Here is a 20,892-nt window from a genome sequence, read left to right on the forward strand (position 1 = left end):
TTCTCTAAGCTCTTAAATACGTAAAACTTTTTCTGTCAACCTTGTTGATACTTGAAAAGCAGTTTGGCTAGATATGGAATCCTTAGCTCATACTTGCTTTCCTTGAAATTTTGTTTTGTCTTTTAAATGCTGCCTTACTTTGTATATTGTTTATGAAAAATCTGATGCCAGTCTTATTCTCTTACCCTTGTAAGTTATTTTTCTTTTTTGCCTGGAGGCCCTGAGGGTTTTTTGTTTTTTGTTTTTTGGTGGGTTTTTTGTTTGGTTTTTTTTTTTTTTTTTTTTTTTTTGTGTGTGTGTGTGTGTGTGTTTTAAGATGGGGGTTTATTATGTTGCCCAGGTTGGCATGCATTTGCTCTTAACATTCTCCTCTTCTTAAAGCATTACCTTTCTTGTGTGCACTATTAAGTCTCTTCTTTCTACTCAATACTTGGATGTACTGTATACTTTTTCATTGTTCTCATACTTAGGGTGGAATTTTTCTTTCTGGCTTGGTTATAGATCAGTCTTAGGTTTGCAGCTGCTTCCCATCTTTTCTTACAGTTTTTACCAAACTTCCCTGTTCCTCTTCATGAAAGTCTGCAATAGGAAAAAAATTCCTGGGATTTGCTATATATTTTTCTACTTAACAGAGAATTTGAAGTGTAGGTATTCTGTGTCTTCTGGTTATATGGAAAGAATGAGTTTTGTGATGTTTTATATTTCTTATTGTTCCTTTGGAGTATATGTTGGGCAACTTAGGCCAGAATTACTCCTTGAATTTTAGTTGGTCTTTAACCCTAGATATCAGCAGATCTCTTATTGCCACTTGATTGTCACATTTGATTGTCAATTTATTTCTTGACGTTTTATTTATTTCTTACTATTATTTGTGATTCTTTATTCAATAAAATGGATACTGCTAGTTTGCACCATGTTTTGGATGAAAGTGTTGTTTATAGTATCCAATAGTTTACAAGTATCCAGTGAAAAGATTAATTTAGTGAATCATTTAGTAAAATTAAAAGTTGTATAAAGTAGTCTTTCTGGCAGGATTAGAAGAAGAAAGTGGAAGTGATTATAAAATGTATGGACCAAATCCTTTAACTGGTATTTGCATAATTAGGTAAATGTAGTTAATTGATTTGTCTTGTCTGTCTTTCTTTTGTTTTTTTTTCCCTAGGGCTCAGGATTGAACCCTGGGCGTCACATATGCCAGATAAGCATTCTCTGAGCCATTCTGAATATCTGTAGTCTTTGAAACTTAAGGTTTTTGGATCCATCAATTTTAACATTATTGTTCTTATTATGCTTAAGATTTTGTTGTGCTTTCCTTGAAATATGAAAGAAAAACCCACAATAATGTCCATAGGCAACATTTTAAAAATCAGGTAACATTAATAGGATTGATGGTTCCTAAAATAAATTTTGGAAACCCCAAAATAAGAAGGTGAATTATTGAGGAGCTCTTGTAAGTTTGAAATTGTAATGATTTTGTTGTTATTGTTGTTATAGTTGGTAGTATCCTTACTTCTCTGCCTTCTGGATTGGATCATGGCCTTACCTCTAAAGACACTACTCCAGCCAGTACATACTACAGGAACAGAAAATGATAAAACAGAAAAATCAGTCCTCAATTGCATTTATAAGGTAAACTTTTTTACTTGCTATATTATTTATCTGTTAAGGATTTTTAAAAACTACAGACACAACATTTTAGTATAACATTTTATTGGTTCAGATCTAGATATTTTCTTATAGATTTAGTCTACAGCAAGATAATTTAAAAGTTCTTCCTTCTAAGACACCATTGTTTTCATACAGAATTTTTAAAAAATATTTATTTATTTATCTTTAGTTTTAGGTGGACACATTATTTTGTTTTTATGTGGTGCTGAGGATCGAACCCAGTGCCTCATGCATGCCAGGCGAGCACTCTACCACTGAGCCACATACAGAATTTTTTAAGGGAGTTAGATCTGTGTTGACTATAAGAATCACTATTTAAATTTCACTTGTTCTTTTGGCTCTAATAAAGATATTAAACTTTACCATGATTGAAGCCCTGACTTTTAGAATCCTTAAAAATTTTGCCAAACTCTTGGGTTATCATTTGACAGTTTTTCTCTTTTATCTTTCTTTATTTTCATTTAAAGGTAAACCTTGGTAATTCTTTTCCCTTGTTTTTTAGGTTTTACATGGGTGTGTTTATGGAGCGCAGTGTTTTACCAATCCAAAGTACTTTCCAATAAGCCTTTCTGATTTGGCATCTGTAGATTATGATCCTTTTATGCATTTGGAAAGTCTGAAAGAGCCTGAACCTCTACACTCCCCTGATTCAGAACGATCTTCTAAACTCCAACCAGTAACAGAAGGTAAAATGAATTTTCATATCAATATTATTGCTTGGGTTCTTACGAAATATGATTTGAGGCCATGGGAAGAAATTATGGCAAAGGAGAATATCCCTCACTGTGTGGTTGTTTTACCTAAACAACTTGGTTATTATAGCACATGTTTATTAAGAAATAAGTTCATATACACAATTACTAATATGTAATAGTTTTTCCATTATGCTTCTGACAAGTTATTCTTAGTTTTTATTTTATACAGGATTTATATAGAATAAGAGAACTTTGGAGTCAGACCTGGTATTGAATTTTGACTCTAACTTAATTGCTAAGTGACTATTACCTTATTTATAAAATGCAGATAATATTATTTTCCTTATAGAATTGATGCCAATACTGAGAAGGTTATTGCTGTATAGCCCATTACCCAGTCCTTGGTACACGTGAACTCAGTAAGCAAAAACATTTTTTAAGCACATTATTTCTACAGAGTTTATTTTGTAGAACAGCAGTATTGAGTAACAACAGAGATCATATGGCTCACAAAACTGAAAGTATTTGCTCTCTGACCCTTTACAGAAAAAGATTGCTGATACCTGGTATATTAGATTGATTGGGTAGTTAATACAGAAGCAGGGAGACCGTCTGTCTACTCATGAGACCATTGCAATGGCCAAGCAATAGTTGCTGAAGGCTTATACTAAACTTTTCATTTAGTTACTAACGAATGGTAGTAGAAATATACAGGAAAAGTAGATCTGAGGAATACTTAGGAGGTAAAGTCAAAAGGCTTTTGTGATAAGCTAGAGAAAAGGAGGAATCTATATCAGGTTTCTGACTGGTTAGATTCTGACTTGGAGATTGGTTAGATTTTTTCCAAACTAGAGCAAGAATATAAGAGAAAGTACAGGTTTGGGAGAGAATATGAGAACAGTTTTGGTGGTTTAGTTTGTAATATCTTTTGGGTATCTGTGTGAAGATTAATGGAAATAACTTGTATATGCATATCTGGGTCTTAACAGATGTAGATATGTTTTTGTGTGTGGATTCTGAGGAAAAAAACATTGTAAAGGAAGGAAAACTATGAGAATAATTTCTTAGAAACTAATAGAGGAGATAGCTTTTTAAAAAAGAAGAAGAAAAAGAAGAAAAAAGGCTGGTCATAGCGTTAAATGTACTTTTGTCAAAATCAGAAGGACTGGCATATATATCTGCTTTAGTTTCAACAGAGAAGTAGGAGGAAAAGGGGAAGACTGTGGATTGAAGCAGAAAATAAGGAAGTTGGAGCCATTCCATGAAAAGTATTGTTTAAAGAAGCTTGACTTTAAAAAAAAAGAAAAGAAAAGAAAAAGAAAAAAGTACTGGGTACGGTGATGCACCCTGTAATCCCAGCAGCTTGGGAGGCTGAGGCACAAGGATCGCAAGTTGAAAGCCAGTCCCTGTAACTTAAGACCTAAGCAACTCAGTGAGACCATTAAGCAACTCAGTGAGACCTTGTCTCTAAATAAAATACAAAAAAGGGCTGGGAAATGGCTCAGTGGTTAAGTACCCCTGGTACAAAAAGAAAAAAAAAATAAACCAAAAAGTGAATTAAGCTAAAGGATAATTTGGGTTAAGGAAATTTTAAGAATGAAGAGAGTTGAATTTATTTAAGCTGAGAAGGAATTAAGTGGGAAGGGTATCATTAATGGTGAAGTCCCCGAGGAGATGACCTGAAAAGTATTGATATATAGGATTAGCCATTCCTCTGGGAATAGAAAGAAAAAGAAGATGGAAGTAAATTAGGAATTTCACAGGATTTATTGAGAGCCCAATAGAAAATGGAAACCAAGAATTTTTGGTTGCACCAGTCAACAGTTAGTTAGGTGGATGTAACCAAAATGCAAGGAAACTATGCATTTTAGAATATTGGTATATGGTTTAGCTATGGAATCCAGTCTTGGTAAAGAATGAGCTGCTTCCAGTAAGTAACTAATAAATTGGGAAAAATCAAGAGTGATCTGGGAAATCAGAAAGTAGATGTAGTTGGTATTAAGTAGAATATTGATGCTTCCAACCCATCCATAGAGATTTTGACTTATTAATCTAGGATTGCTGAGTTTTTTTAAAGCTCTGCATATGACTAATAAAACATGGACCACAAAAGGACCACAAAACACAATTGAGAAATCACTAGCTGGGAGATTGTAGTCAGGTAGGCAATAAAGGAAGAGTTTGATTTTCAAAGGTAGAACAGTTATAAATGATTAAAATATCTAGGATGTGAATATGATAAGTGATTGATGACATACAATGAAAGTGAAGATACAAAGTTAGAAGTCAAAGAGTTCAGGCTGTAGTTTGGGGTTTGACCATAAGTTGCTACTGGCTTGTCTAGAACAAAAATAAACATATGAAATAGGAATACAAGATTTAAATTATTATTCAGATATAAAAGAGATATACTGGGCAGTATAATATAGCAAAAAATGTAGACAGTAATTGATATAAGCAACTTAAAATTTTTATCTCTTTAGATTTGACGTTGTAAATTAGGGCATTTATTTTAAAGTTTTGTGAAAAGTTTAGTGCTCTTTGCATTTTTTTCAGATGTAAAATTATAAAGTTTTGATTTAATACAGGATAGCATATTTATTAAACAGTACAGTAAATGGAGTTTACTTATATAAAAGGAAGTTTTTAATGTGTTTCATACAAATTTTACTGTACAATATCAGTCACTGTACAAGAAGCAGAGAAAAAGATGTAAATAGATGGGCTTAATATTGATACCAAATACTCCATAAAATATTATTCTCTAAATGTATTAAATTGTTCCCTTTAGAGTTCCTCAAAGGTATTGAGGACCAGATAAATGAATAATCTTTTAGGAACAGCCATGAGCTAACAGCAGGTGATTCTCTGGTCTGTAGTGACTACATGCTGTGGTGGGGGGTGGAGGTAATGTGTTGAAAATGACTGATCATTGTGCCCTTGTCTAAGGCATGCTTCATCATCTTCAAGTACTTTTTCGGCCAATGAATTATAAACACAGAGTGTCCCTAATCAGCTCAGTATTGGATTGAACAAGTCTGATTTGAGAACTATTGGCAGGAGTAGCTGTAATTATTAAATTTACTAAAGAATAAGGAAAGGTAGTGAAGTTGGCTTTTTGTCAAATGGCAGTAGTCTTATTAGCAAAAAGTCATCATTTGCAGGGTCAGAGTGAAAGGAGGCTCCAAAGGATTCATTCTGTCCTAATTATAGTTTCACCTATACATATTATGAAAAGCTAATATTTAAAGCTTTTGCCAAAATTAACTTCCTCTGCGTGTTCTATTACAGTGCAGTGAATTGCAGCAGCTTTTTATATCTTGCTGCTTTTGTATGCCATAATAATCGGTAATTATGGGTTTGCTGCAAATGCTGTAGGGTTTGTTTAATCTGACAATCTGAAAAGACAACCCTGAATAGACTTATTTAAATGAATGCTAGTTACATAAAGCCTTAGAAGCATCGATATCTTCATTTTGCATATTCTCACAAAGTTGGTTATTTTAAAATTTCATTTTGAATTTCTAAATTAGAGAATTTCATGTCTTCTTTATATCTTAGTAAGATAAGTATAAAAGATGTCTGTTCTATTTTATAGCTCAAAAATAAGTCTAAATAAATATAATTTCCAAATCAACAAATAGATTTTTAACCTTTCATCTATATGCATATATCCTGAATTTAGAGTGCAACTTAGGGGAAACAATTATTTTACCTACATCTGGAATCTTAAGTTAATCCTTTTAGTGTTTTCAGTGTTAATAATTATGACAGATTTGTTAACAAGCTCTGACACTGCATTTCCACTGTCTCTTCCTTTGGAAAGAAGATGTGTAGGATGGACTGGCACCTGGGCTTTGGAGTTTGTTTTAGAGAAAAGGCTGGCTCATTCTTGGCATTTATAAGCAAGTTTGAAAAAGGAACTCAGAAAAATTGCATTTTACTTATAATGTGCTCAAAATTACTGTGTCTGTTATGTTCAGCTTTGTACATGAGTTTTTAATTCACTTTTACAAATGAGTCTGTGTTGTTTTTACAGAAAAATGGGGCTGGGAGTTTTTGATTTATTCATGATCACAGCAAACCAAAATCAGGAATTGTGAATCCATTTCTGTGATCATTTCTATTAAATTTTGTTCTTTTCTTTGTTAAGAATATAAACTTTTTTGTTCTGAAGAGAAGATTCACTATTTAAAATGAGTCATCCATTTATGTATATCACTCAATAGGAAAAAAGGGAGAATAAAGTATAGAAAAAAATTTCTACATCAAAAAATTTTAAATTATTAATTCTAATTTTTATTACCATTTAAACACAATTTAGATTTATTTAGGTGAACTTTTTTAGTTGATCCTAGAAATGTATTTGGTGTTTATGCCAAGGAATACTTTATATGAAGTTTCTATACACAGGAAAAAATACATTTTAAATTCATTGTTCTATATCTTACAAAGAAAAAGTTATTTTAACAAAAGGGGAAAGTAGTATAGAAATTAGAGTTGGAAGGCAAAAGACCAGCCCTGATGTGAAACTAAGGCAGGTAAATCACTTACCTTTCTGAACCATGTGCAAAATGAGGAACACTAGCTAGATTAGACACTGATGCTGTGGAGAATAATTATATTCTAAGTTGCAATTAGAAAAGGGAAAGTAGACATTATATTGAATCCGCCCCTGTTCTCATTATCCAGTGACAGTCTTGAAAATGGAGGATTAAATTAAGGTTAATCATTTACTGTTGTCTTCTAGTATTGAATGGCTGATTTTCAGAGCTAGTATAAATTTAAAAATAGATCATATACTAAGAAACAAGTTTTCATACTTACATGTATATAGATATAAAAAATTGACCAATAATGGAAGATTAAATATTTGTTAGTAACATTTTAAAATTTTAAAAAGACTTAAAAAAAACTTTTCTTTTTCAGAGTTGGAAAAGATCATGTTAGTATTAATGGCATAGCAGCGGTTTAGTTGTGGTCTCTCTTCCTAAAACCAGTATTAGTTCTGAATCATAAGGGCTATATCCTTAAAAATGTGACACTATTCTTTATTGAGTATTCTTTTTGAGAAATACTAGCAATGGGCAACCTAGTAGATCTTTTTTTTTAAGCTTATTGAGGTATAGTTTACATAAAATTTATTCTTTTTTGATGATGTAATTTTTCTATGTATTGATTATGTTGGTGGTAATACAATTACTGAAAGTCATCAAATTAAATATTTAAAATTAGAGATTTTGTTTTATATAAGTCAGAACATTCTTGTTCGTTTGTTTGTTTTACAGTACTAGGAATTGAATCTAGGAGTACTCTGCCACTGTGTGATTTTTAACTTTTAAAAAAATTGGGGGGGCTCGGATAGTGGTTCAGTAGTAGATTGATCGTCTAGCACATGTGAGCACTTGTCAGCACCACATAAAAATAAATAAATAGAATAAGTTATGTCCATCTATATCTAAATTTTTTTAATTTGTTTTTTTAGATATATGGGACAGTAGAATGTATTTTGACATTATATATACATGAAGTACACTTTATTCTAATTAGGATCCCATTTTTGCAGTTGTACATGATGATAAGTTTCACTGGTTGTGTATTCATATATGTACATAGGAAAGTTATATCTGATTCATTCTACTGTCTTTCCTATTCCCACCCCCTCTTCCATTCATTCCCCTTTGTCTAATCCAGTGAACTTCTCTTTTTCCCCCAAACCCCACATATGCTGATGTGTGTCAGCATCCAAATATCAGGGAGAACATTTGGGTTTTGGGGATTGGATTTTTTCAATTAGCATGGTAGCCTCCAGTTCTATCCATTTACCAGTAAATGCCATAATTTCATTCTTCCTTAAGGCTGAGTAGTATTCCATTGTGCATTTATACCACATTTTCTCTTATCCACTCATCTACTGAAGGGTACCTAGGTTGGTTCCATAACTTAACTATTGTGAATTGACCTACTATAAAGTTTGATGTGGCTACATCACTATAGTATGCTGATTTTAAGTCCTTTGGGTATATGCCGAGAAGTGGAATAACTGGGTCAAATGGTGATTCCATTCTACGTTTTCTGCAGAATCTCCGTACTGCTTTCCAGAGTGGTTGTACCTGTTTGCAGTCCCACCAGCAATGTACAAGTGAACCTTTTTCCCCACATCCTCACCAATATTTATTGTTACTTGTATTCTTGATAGTTGCCATTCTGACTGGAGCGAAATGACATCTCAGTTTAGTTTTAATTTACATTTCTCTAATTGCTAGAGATGTTATAGGTTTTTAAATTTTGAGATATGGTCTTACTAAGATTCTGAGGCCAGCCTCAAACTTGAAATCTTCCTACTTTAGCCTTCTAGTAGCAGGGATTACAAGGTATGTGCCACTGTGCCTGTTCAGAATATTTTTAAATAATATTTATTCTGGCAGCTCAGCTCTAGTGTTCCTAACTGATTAACTTTCAGAGAATAGAAAATATTATCAGGCAAGATTACTCTGACTGTGGTAGAATAATAAACATAATCACTCCATAATTATGTCTAAAACTAAATAGAGGCAAGAACACTAACCATACCCACAGAAATATTACAAAACTAAGCATCTCTTCTAACATGAATTAATAATACATCTTAAGCAGTAACAACTCTACTCTCACTTCTTCAATGGGAAAGTATCAAGATAACTGTCAAATCAGTTCTTCTGACACCACTCAATCCAGATCTAGCTTTTGCATCAGCCCTCCTTTGATCACAGAATCACACTAGCAGTGTTTAACTAGTTGGCTTTGACAAGTTGTTATCTATTTTGTGTCCTCTGTGTGTCCTTTGTCATCCTTGTTAACTCCCTTCTTTAAATCCTCACATAAAGTTTCTTGCCTGTGTAGGCCTCTCAAACTACTGTATTATTTCTCTTATTTTATTCTTTCATTCAACTTTTTAAAGTTACTCATAAGTGCATTGTTTGCTTTCCTTAATGTACTTAGGAAAGAAAAAAATGATTTTGCATACAACTAACTGCTAGACTAGACAACACTGACCCAGAAGATTCCTTAGAAAAATATAATACATAAGCAGGCTCATCAAATATTTTTCCTTTTTTTAATTTTTGTTTTTAGTTGTAGTTGGACACAATACCTTTATTTTATTTATTTATTTTTATGTGGTGCTAAGGACCGAACCCAGGGCCTCGTACGTGCTAGGCAAATGCTCTACCACTGAGCCCCTATTTTTGCCTTTAAAATAATATTTCCTTGGCATATACTACCTATACTGACTTGCTGTTTAAATTCATTCTGACTCCTAAAGTTTAATTGGAATATCACTTTTCTCAGAAACACTTTTACATCATCAGTAAAAGCCAGAATTAAATGACATTTAAAGTGTGCTGTAAACTATGTCTCTGAATCTGGAATCTATTCATGAGATAAGAAACTTATCAGTAAGATAGATTTTATTGGCTTTTTAATTTGTGTTTAGAGTATTTCAAGGGATTGATTTTTAATACTTTGATCCTTCAAAAGTGATATACATTTAAAAGCTTTGGTTTAAATTATGAATTCATTAGCAAAAATTTCAAAAAGGGCTTCCTTGGGGCTGGGTTGTGGCTCAGTGGTAGAGCACTCACCTAGAATGTGCGAGGCCCTGGGTTCAATCCTCAGCACCACATAAAAATTTAAATAAATAAATAAATAAAATGTATTGTACCCAACTATAACTAAAAAATAAATATTTTTTTAAAGGGCTTTCTTGTAAAATAACTGGGGTTTTTTTGAAGTTTTGTTTTTCTTCTCTCTTTACCATCATTCCTAAACACAGGATCTAAGTTATGAATATTAATATTTATTCAAATATTTGATAGTGATTTTAAGAATGTAATGAAATACATATTTGTTGTGACATTTTATTATTTCTATGACTTCTAGGAAACAGCAGTATTCCCACTCATTTATATTTTTTATTTCTAGTGAAAACCCAAATGCAACAAGGATTAATCTCTATTGCAGCTCGAACGGTTATTACACATCTGGTAAATCACTTGGGTCATTATCCGATGAGTGGTGGTCCTGCTATGTTAACAAGTCAGGTTTGTGAAAATCATGACAATCATTACAGTGAAAGTACTGAACTTTCTCCTGAACTCTTTGAGAGTCCAAATATCCAGTTCTTTGTATTAAACAATACAACCTTAGTATCCTGTATCCAGATCAGATCAGAGGAGAGTATGCCTGGAGGAGGTTTATCCGCTGGCCTTGCTTCGGCCAATTCAAATGTCAGAATCATAGTACGTGATCTCTCTGGAAAATATTCATGGGATTCTGCCATACTATATGGACCACCTCATGTAAGTGGCTTATCAGAACCTACATCTTTCATACTTTCATTGTCTCACCAAGAGAAGCCAGAAGAACCTCCTACATCTAATGAATGCTTAGAAGATATAACAGTGAAAGATGAACTTGCCCTCCAGTTTAAAAGATTTAGAGAAACCGTACCAACTTGGGATACAATAAGAGATGAAGAAGATGTTCTTGATGAACTCTTACAGTATTTGGGTATTACTAGTCCTGAGTGCTTACAGAGAACTGGAATCTCACTTAATATTCCTGCTCCACAACCTGTGTGCATTTCTGAAAAACAGGAGAATGATGTTATAAATGCTATCCTTAAGCAACATACTGAGGAAAAAGAATTTGTTGAGAAGCACTTTAATGACTTAAACATGAAAGCCGTGGAACAAGATGAACCAACACCTCAAAAACCTCAGTCAGCATTTTATTATTGCAGATTGCTTCTTAGTATATTGGGAATGAATTCCTGGGACAAACGGTAAGAATGAAGTAGAAATTTTTCCTTTTTTTATTTTTTTTTAATGTTAGTCTTATTAACTTTCTGATTGAGAATTTTAGTCTCCGTTCTTTTCCTCACTAAATTTTATCTACTAATTACATCTTTGACCAGTAGGCATATTTTTTGGAGACCATTTAATTATTATCAGGATTCAGGAAGATAAAAAGTTAATTGAGTAAACCATCAACATTTTCAGAATGATTACTAAAACTGTCTGACTTAGAAATTATAGCTCATATGATTAAAAGTAAATATTTTTTCAACCTTCATGTTATTATGTTAGCCTAACAATTTCTTTTTCTTTCTTCTGTTTTTTTGTTTTGTTTTTGTATGTTTGTTTATTGTTTTTTGGGTGGTAGTGCTGGTGATACTGGGGATCAAACCCAGGGTACTTTACCACTAAGTTACATCTCTAGTTCTTTTTATTGAGACAGGGTCTTACTAAATTGCCAAGACTGACCTTGAACTTGTGATCTTCCTACTTTTTTGGGAGTACAGTGCCACTACACCCAGCCCAACAATTTTTTTTAGACCAACTGTGGTTTGATCATTTTGGGTTTGAATTAGGGAAATTATCCCAGATTTGTGATTAAATCAAGAAAGGAATTGGATTTTGTTGTTGTTGTTGTTCTCTTAGTGTTTTGTGTTCTTATGCATGTTACAAGATCTTATTTAAAAAGACATGGCTAGAAATAAAGTTCAATATTAAAGTTCATGCTTAGCATCCATGAGGTTGTGAGTTCAATTCCCAGCACCAAAAAAAAAAAAAAAAGGAAAAACAGCTTACTGTAAACACATGTATTCAAGCGTTAAGGTAAGAGTTAAATGAAAAGAAGCATTGGACTTAGATGACCTAAGTTAGAGTCTACAAATTAAGAATAATTCTCACCTCATGTAGTGGAAAGAATTAAAACACAGAAACACCAAGATTTTATGTCACTATAAAGCATTATTAATATACATTTAGGTTTTGTTGGAGTCGGCTTTTATTTGGTTTTGGTTTTTTATTTTTCTTTCTTTTTTTTTTTTTTTTTTTGGTGCTGGGGATTGAATCCAAAGCTTGTACATGCTAAAAGCACTCTCATATGAGCTATATCTCCTACCTCTAGTCTTAAATTTTTATGCTATAAAAATCTGTAGGAGGGCTGGAGTTGTGGCTTAGCTGTAGAGCATTTGCCTAGCATGTGTGAGGCACTGAGTTCAATCCTCAGCACCACGTATAAATAAATAAATAAATAAATAAATAAATGTCTATTGATAACTAAAAAAATATTTTTAAAAAAATTGTAGGAAACTGGAAAGAAGCAGCACTATTTAATGTATCATTTCTTTTCCACTTATTGCAAGAAGAAGAAGCTTAGATATCACTGGACATTGAATAAATCTTAAAGTAATCCAAATGTATATAAAACATTGAAATGGAGTGTTTACAGTCTTACTTGATTTAAATTTCTCCATTTATTAGAAAACAGTATTCTCTGCCTAGGCCACATTTTTATCAGAAACACAATATGTCTTATATGTCCACATACGGATAATTATCATTTAGTTATTGTATAAATGCATTCTATTCTCTTGCTATGGAATAACCTATATCTTGTCTCCTGAGAAAAGTTTAAGATGGGAATCTGTATTTATCACAGCAAGCATTGATTTTTGTGTACATATTTAATATCTGTAGAACAGATTTGGCAAAAAAATTATAGGTTTTCATAGTGTAAAAGAATATACATATATTTTACATGTATTTGCACTATATATTCACATATATATTAATATATATATACATATGTATATATATAAAATAAGGAGGAAAGCAAATTCCTACAAGTACTTTTATTCATTTTTCTGGATATGAGTTTGGGAAGCATCTGCAAGGAAGGATTGAAGTGGTCAATAGATATGATCCACTAACAGAAATGTATGAAGACCTGGTAGAAATAATGACATATATTCTTTACATTTTTTTTAGGGTCTGTTCTCCTTTGTGTTAGAAGTATGAAAAGGCAAGAAAAGTGTAAAAGTTGCATGAGTAGAGTGGAAAGTATTTCCGGGACTGTCATGTCATTCACTGCAAAGGTGATGAAAATGTTTATAAATCTCTCTATTTAGGAGGAGCTTTCATCTCCTGAAGAAAAATGAAAAGCTACTTAGAGAACTTAGGAACTTGGATTCAAGGCAGTGGTAAGTTGTTGAAAAATCTTCACATTTATTTATTTATTTATTTTTATTGGTTGTTCACAACATTACAAAGCTCTTGACATATCATATTTCATACATTAGAATCAAGTGGGTTATGAACTCCCATCTTTACCCCAAATACAGATTGCAGAATCACATCGGTTACACATCACATTTTTACATACTGCCATATTAGTGACTGTTGTATTCTGCTACCTTTCCTATCCTCTACTATCCTCCCTCCCCTCCCCTCCCATCTTCTCTCTCTACCCCATCTACTGTAATTCATTTCCCTCCATGTTTGTTATCCCATTCCCCTCACAACCTCTTATATGTAATTTTGTATAACAATGAGGGTCTCCCTCCATTTCCATGTGATTTCCAAAAGTCTTCACATTTATAATTAGCCACTCTCATTCTCTATTTAGAATAATACTTTGAATAATATTGTAAACAGGGAGTTTATACTTTATTGTTGAGTTATAACTTTCTGAGTTATATGTATTGTACTTTCTGAGAAAGTATTTCATTATACCTTAGAAATATATATTAATTTTAAGGAAAATTTAGAATTGCATTAAAATTTTGGGTATTTTGTATTTGGTTATACTTTATTTGCATTTTAGAATCATCTTTTAAATCATAGAAATCTAATTGAACCTGAAAAGTGCCCTTAGATTTTTTCTCATGCTTTGATAAAATTAGTCATATCTCTCATTAATTAAATCTAGTGATTCTGATAGGTTGAAAATCTAGCTTGAAACTAGCCACCCACTGTGACATCACAATTGGACAGGAACACAAAGTAAATAAGATGAGTTGGGCCTTTCCCATATGAATCAGCTCTACATGTTCCTCTCTCCTTTAAAATTTCTATATTGAACCATCTTCCTCACATTTATTTCAGAAAAATCATCTTGTTTTCTTCTTCTGCATATATTTCTCTGCTTTGCATCTTCTGTCTGTTTTAAGATCTTCTTTAAAAGGTAATCTTAGCCAGGTGTGTGGTACACACCTATAATCCTACCTACTCCGGAGGCTGATGCAGGAGGATCACAAGTTTAAAACCAACCTGGGCAATTAAGCAAGCTTCTATCTCAAAATAAAAAGTAAAAAGGTATAGGGACATCGCTCAGTGGTAGAGTGCTTCTGGATTCAATCCCCAGTACTGCAAAAATAAAAATTAAAGATGTAACCTCCTTTTTCACTTGTATTTCTGCTTAACTCCTCTTACCATAAACATGTTTCTTATCTGTCTTTAAACAAATCAAAAATGAAAACTTTCCTCCATCATTATCTTTTCAAACTCTGTCTTATTCTTCTCATGCTCTTTTACTACCAAATTTATGGAAATATGCAATCAGTATAATCATATTCTCATAATTTCTAGCCAGCTTTTGTTGTGAAGTTTTTAGCTTTTCTCAAAATGACCTATTTAAAATAATTTTAATTGTTTTTTAGTTATTACAGAAAATATAAAACAAAAAATATCCATATATTTGTAATACTATTGTTAACAACAAAAAATTTTTTTCACTCTTTTTTCAAACAACTTTTTCTTTTACTTTTTTTTTAACCAAACTGTAATCATAGGGTTATATATTATTTTATTTTTAAAAAATATTTAATTTTTAGTTGTAGTTGGACACAATAGCTTTATTTTATTTATTTTAATGTGGTGCTGAGGATCAAACCCAGGGCCTCGCATGTTGCTAGGTGAATGCTTTAACACTGAGCCACAACCCCAGCCCTTAATTCCTTTTTTTAACTTTATTATATTGTGAGCATTTTCCTCCTTTAGATATTCTTTAGCAATAATCTCTTATGACACCAAGTTCTGTGGTTTCTGGAAATTTACAGTCTCTTGCTCCAAGATAGATACATAGAAATACAATTATTAAGTCATAGCACAACAGCTTACTTCCAGCCATATATGTTACAAAATTACCTCCCATTAAGTAATAATTTGTAACTCTACTGTCACTTAAAAACACCTGTAGAACTTCAGCCTAGCCAGCACAAGATATTAGTTATGTTTTTTCAATCTATAGCTTGAGTGGCAGATGATAGTGTTTTGTAATTTTTATTTGTTTATTACTAGTGAATTTTTTTATATATTTAGGTGAAATTTGAACCTGTTTTTAAATTCTCTCTTAGCATCCCTTTTCTGTTTCTACTTAAGAATATTTCTTAATGGCAATACTTTGCATGTATATGTGTATGTGTTTTAAGGATTAAGTTTTGTACTGATAGTGGAAGTTTTACAGTTTACAGTTTTCAACTTGAGATAAACATAAAGGTTTTTCCTTTTTATGTAGTCATATCTCTCAATATTTTTCTTTAGATTTTCTCAAATGTTTGTTGTGTTTATAGAATTCTGTTTTGAAATCAGTCAAACAGTCTGTTAGATTTCCTTGTGGATCTTCAATTGGTTGCGGTGGTAATTATTTTACATTAATAATTCTTTATTTCTTCTGGATTACATTTTGAATTATTGAATGGGAACTGAAACTAGCTTGAATGTTGTCTATTGCTATAATTTGTTGAATGATCCATACCTTTGCCATTAATTTGATATTTCTTTTATTAAATATTAAGCTGTCAGCTTCAAAGCTCTTCATTTCTATTAATTTTTCTGTTGTTTTGTACAAGTGTTACACTGTGATTTATTACAGCTTGGTAATGTATCTTAATATCTGATAGGTATAGTCATCTTCCTCACCTGCCCCCCCTTTACTCACAGTATTATTATTCTCTTCAATATTCTAGCCTTTTTAGTCATCTAAAGACATTAAAATTATGCTGTTACTTTTCAAGAAAAAAATCTTAGTATATGATTGGATTTTCAATAAACATCTCATATGGAAAAACATCACTATTATAATTATAATCTTTTCTGTTCATAATCATGCTATGTCTCTTTATTTATTTGAAGGCCCAGATATTACTTTTGGTATTTCTTAGGTGTTTTTATTATTCCTTTCCTATTCTTTTTTTAAAACATATATATATATTAGTTGTAGTTGGACACAATGCCTTTATTTTATTTATCTTTATGTGGTGCTGAGGATCAAACCCAGCACCTCACACGTGCTCTCTACTGCTGAACACAACCCCAGCCCCTCTGTTGCTATTAATAGAACATCTCCCCCATTATATCTTCTGAGTTTTCTTGTTTTTAATATTCATTCATCTTTTATCTGAATTTTTTAGTGAATTCTCTTATTTATTTTAAACAATTTATAGTTTTCTCTCTTTAAATTTTGTTTAGGTATACAATCAATTTCTACAGATAATCTCTTTTCTAATAGTTAGGGCTGTTTCTGCTTATATCTTATTCCACTGCCCAGAACTTTCAGGATAGTGTTGAATAATATAGTAAACGGTGAGCATGCTTGTCTTTCCTGATGTAATGGGAAAAATAAAAAACAAAAAAACCTTTTTTTCTGATTTGAAAAAGATAATTTTTATCATGCTGAGAAAGTAGTCTGTCTTATGGGGTTCTTATAAGGAAAAGGTGTTAAATATTATTGAAATACTTTTCAGGCCCTATGCAGGTATTCGTATCATTTTGATTTCTTAACTAATTGACATTAAGTTTTAATATCAGTAGATGGCTAATAATAAAAATATTTATCATTTTTTGAGTAAACCCTGCCTAGTCTCTTGACTTCCTATTGTGTTAGATATCCTAAAAGTTTTTTGTTGTTGTTGTTGTTGTTTTTGAGTAAGGGTATAGTCCATTAATTTCACAGGTTTTATAGTTATTTTTTTATCCTGTTCTTTGTATGTTTTTTTAGAATTAAGGTTATATCCAGCTTTATAAAGTAAGCTTAAATGTTGCTTAATAGATGGTAATTCATAATGGAAGGAGGCATAGGATGAGTGGAGGAACTTTGGATTGGCCAGAGGGAAGGGAAGGAAGGGGAGTGGGCATGGGGATGGCAAAGATGGTATAATGAGACAGACATTATTACCCTAGGTGCATGTATGGGTTGCATGAATGATGTGACCCTACTACGTGTACAACCAGAAAAGTGAAAAATTGTGTTCCATTTGTGTACAATGAATTGAAGAGCATTCTGATGTCGTGTATAATGATTAGAAAAATAAATTTTTAAAAAATTTTTTAAAGTTCAGAAGAATTGGGCTGGGGTTATGGCTTAGTGGTAGAGCGCTTGCCTCGCATGTGTGAGACACTGGGTTTGATTCTCAGTACCACATATAAATAAATAAAATAAAAATCCATCAACAACTGAAAAAAATTTTTAAAGTTCACAAGAATTAAAATTGCGACTGCCTTCCAAATCCCGCTGCAGCCATTGCCGCAGCCACGATGCCGAAACGAAAGAAGCAGAATCAGCAACAGCAGCCGCCGCCACAGCAGCCACCATTGCCCGAGCGGGAAGAGACTAGAGATGAGGAGGATGAGAGTCCCATAGGACCACCCAGCCTTCTGGGCCCTCCTCCCATGGCCAATGGAAAGCCTGGTGACCCCAAGTCAGCTCTTCACAGAGGTCCTCCAGGATCAAGGGGACTGATGATTCCACCACTGCTGAGTCTCCCACCTCCTCCCCGGGGCAGAGGCCCAATCCGGGGAGGCCTCGGCCCCAGACAAATCTGACCGCCCCGTCTGTCGACACTTTTCGAAAAAGGGCCACTGTAGATATGAAGACCTCTGTGCCTTCTACCACCCAGGCGTCAATGGACCTCCTCTGTGAGACTGTGCCTTCCCATCCAGGCTGGAAGGAGCCCTCTGTGACCCAGCGGCCATGTATTTCCCTGTGGCCCTGTGATGGCTACTGTGAGGCTCTTCCACCCAACACCCTCGGTCAATGACACGTCCACCCCCATCCACCACCTCCCTGGTTTGGGGTCCAGAGTTGTGTTTCATCACTGGTGCGCAGTGCGCTCTGTATTCTGATCCAGCCTCCAGAGACATGCCTTCGGGACCCCTTGCTCCCTTCAACTGCCTCCTGGATCTTCTTCCCTTTCGCCAAATGACTGCTGAACAGGAAACCTCTTTGGTGCTGTTTCTTGTGCATCTGTCCACCTGTCCCCAGTACTGCCCTCAATTCCTGAGAGCCCTGGAGCGGTTTCCTACCCACTTTAGCTGCTTATTTTAAGTCCTTTTTATGTGACATCCCAGTGTTTTCAGCTGCTTGGGAAACTCGCCAGGTTTTCTGACCTGGGGTCAAGTTTGGGTGACTGGTACAGAGTTACTCCCTGAAAGGCAACTGCCCCTGCTTTTGGATTTCGTAGTTTCTCTGTCAGTAGCATGATCCCCACCGCTATGGTCTGTGATCACTGTGCTTTGTGAAACTGTGCATCCCCTCGTAGCCTCTCTCAGTGTCCGTGGCATTTTTGTGATTTCCCAACACTAGAATAAGTTTTTCTGCCAAAATGAGTGAGGCTCTTGGTGCCCTCTAGACTTTCCCCATATCCCAACTTGGGAGAATCGTGAAACTCCACAAGACTGCCTCCCTGGTCCTCCCTGTACTTCTCCTGGTGTTGATTATTCACAGGCCAATGATGTCTTGTAAAGCCTCAGATGGGCCTCCCTACCCAGCTCCTTTTCAGCCTGTTTTAGTTAGACTATGTCATTGTGAAGCCACCAGCCCTTTCCATTTGAATTCTGTGAATCTCCACCTGGCCTATCTATGGGTGGAACCTGGACAGTACTGTTGCTCTCTTCTGACACTCTTCCCTCACATCCCTGGCACTGGTTGTTTTCTGTGAAAACAGCAGTGAACAGGTTCAGTTTTGAGCTGGCCCTGAGGAAATGGGTCAGGAGTTGTGTGGGCAAGAGGGAGGGATGAGAGCGTTGGAGAACTGAGAATGAATTTTTTTTCTTTTTAACATTTTTTTATATTAGTAATAAATGCAGTGGAAACCAGCATTTCCTTAAAAAAAAAAAAAAGAATTAAAATTGCTAATTTTTCTTTCAGTTTGTTTCATCCTTATTTGTCTTAACTCTTTTGGTGGTGCTGGGGATTGAACCTAGAGCCTTGTGAATGTTAGGCAAGCACTCTACCAACTGAGTTATATCCCCAACCCCTGTCTTTTAACTCTTGGATCAACTTTCTTGTTTGTTTTCCAAAATATGTATTATTGAGATTTTTCCTAATAGATATTTATACTTGACATCATAATTTTTATTATATTCCTGTTTTCATTGTAGTTTTGTGGGATTTTTTGTTTGTTTTTCTTGATGTAGATAATCATCTTTCCTAAACTCCTTCTACTTACTTTCCCAAACTATCTACTTCCATGTGCCACAGAACCCTGTAGCACTTATCTATAACAGCACACATCACACTGAATATTAGTATTACTGTTATTAGTTATTCTTTTTTACTTTTTTCCAAAAAAGAGCTATGTACAAAAACTCTATGTAGTTTATGAGTTCCCAATTCTGATTCCTCTTTCAAAATAATTTGTCTTTGTTACTAGATGATCAAGTCCTTGGGGAAGGAATCATCTCTTTTTGCCATCTTGCTCAGCTCAGGTCTAGCTTTTACAAACTCTGCAGTTCTGCTGAAATTATCTTTCTATAAGTTTGTATCTTTACCATCAGGTCTAAAATTCTTTCAGTCTACACCATCTCTTTAACTTACCTAATTAATTAAACTTAATTTAACTTAAGCATGTTTTAAAATTAGAGTAGTTTTAGGTTTACACAAATACCATTTAGAAAGTACAAAGTTCCCACTTACCTCTTCTCCCCTGCTCAGTTTTGCCTATTATTTGTATCTTGTCTTAGTGGGGTACATTTGTTAAAATTTATGAACCAATATTGAAATATAATTATTAACCAATATATTATCAGTGAATTCACAAAGCTGCACAACTATCATTATATTCTAATTTTAGAATATTTCAGTCCCTCTGAAAAGAAACCTGGTGTCCATTATCAAGTTACTTTCCATTTCCTCCTTAACTCCATTCCTTGTCCCTTAGCCTTAAACAATAATAATCTATTTTCTGTCTTTATGGATTTGCTTATTCTGGATATTTCATATAAATGGAATCAAACAAAACATGGTCTTTTGTGGAAGCTGCTTTCACTTACCATGATGATTTAAAAGCTTATCCACATTATAGCACATCTAAGTACTTCATTTCTTTGTATTATCAAATAATATTCCATTTTGTGGATAATCCTACATTTTGTTTTTTCATTCATTGATTGATGGACATTTAGTTCATTTGACTTTTTTTTTTTTAATTTGTAGTTGTAGATAGACAGGCAAGTGCCTTTGTTTGTTTATTTTTATTTTTATATGGTGCTGAGAATCGAACCCAGTGCCTCACATACTAGGTAAACACTCTCCCACTGAGCTGCAGCCCCAGTCCCATTGGTTTGACTTTTTAAATGTTATAAATAATACTGCTGTGAACATTTCCTGTACAGTTTTTTGCTTGAACATATTTCACTTCCCTGAGTATATACCTAGGAGCATAACTGATGGATTCTATAGTAACTCTTTTAACATTTTGAGG

At 33.6% G+C, this 20,892-nt stretch overlaps 1 protein-coding gene and 1 pseudogene across 11 annotated transcripts in view; both read left to right on the forward strand.

Annotated features, from left to right (window-relative positions):
• The window catches only part of RALGAPA1 (Ral GTPase activating protein catalytic subunit alpha 1), a 224,815-nt gene that overhangs the window by 137,516 nt on the left and 66,407 nt on the right, over window positions 1-20,892 (forward strand). For 9 of the 10 annotated variants that reach the window (XR_014021551.1, XM_081290574.1, XM_081290578.1 and 6 more), the window contains 4 exons: window positions 1,495-1,629; window positions 2,171-2,354; window positions 10,326-11,187; window positions 13,321-13,392. Coding sequence is in view for 9 of the 10 variants with exons in the window: in XM_081290574.1 (XP_081146700.1) it covers window positions 1,495-1,629; window positions 2,171-2,354; window positions 10,326-11,187; window positions 13,321-13,392 (1,253 nt within the window). In the remaining variant the exon portion in view is untranslated. The other variant, XM_081290575.1, reaches the window with a different exon arrangement.
• On the forward strand, window positions 17,691-19,280 carry LOC308648068 (proline-rich protein 3-like; annotated as a pseudogene). The gene has a single exon. The product of its transcript is annotated as a proline-rich protein 3-like (transcript).

This window comes from Spermophilus citellus (assembly GCF_964194105.1).
Source record: "Spermophilus citellus genome assembly, chromosome: 4".
Classification (NCBI taxonomy): Eukaryota; Metazoa; Chordata; class Mammalia; order Rodentia; family Sciuridae; genus Spermophilus; species Spermophilus citellus.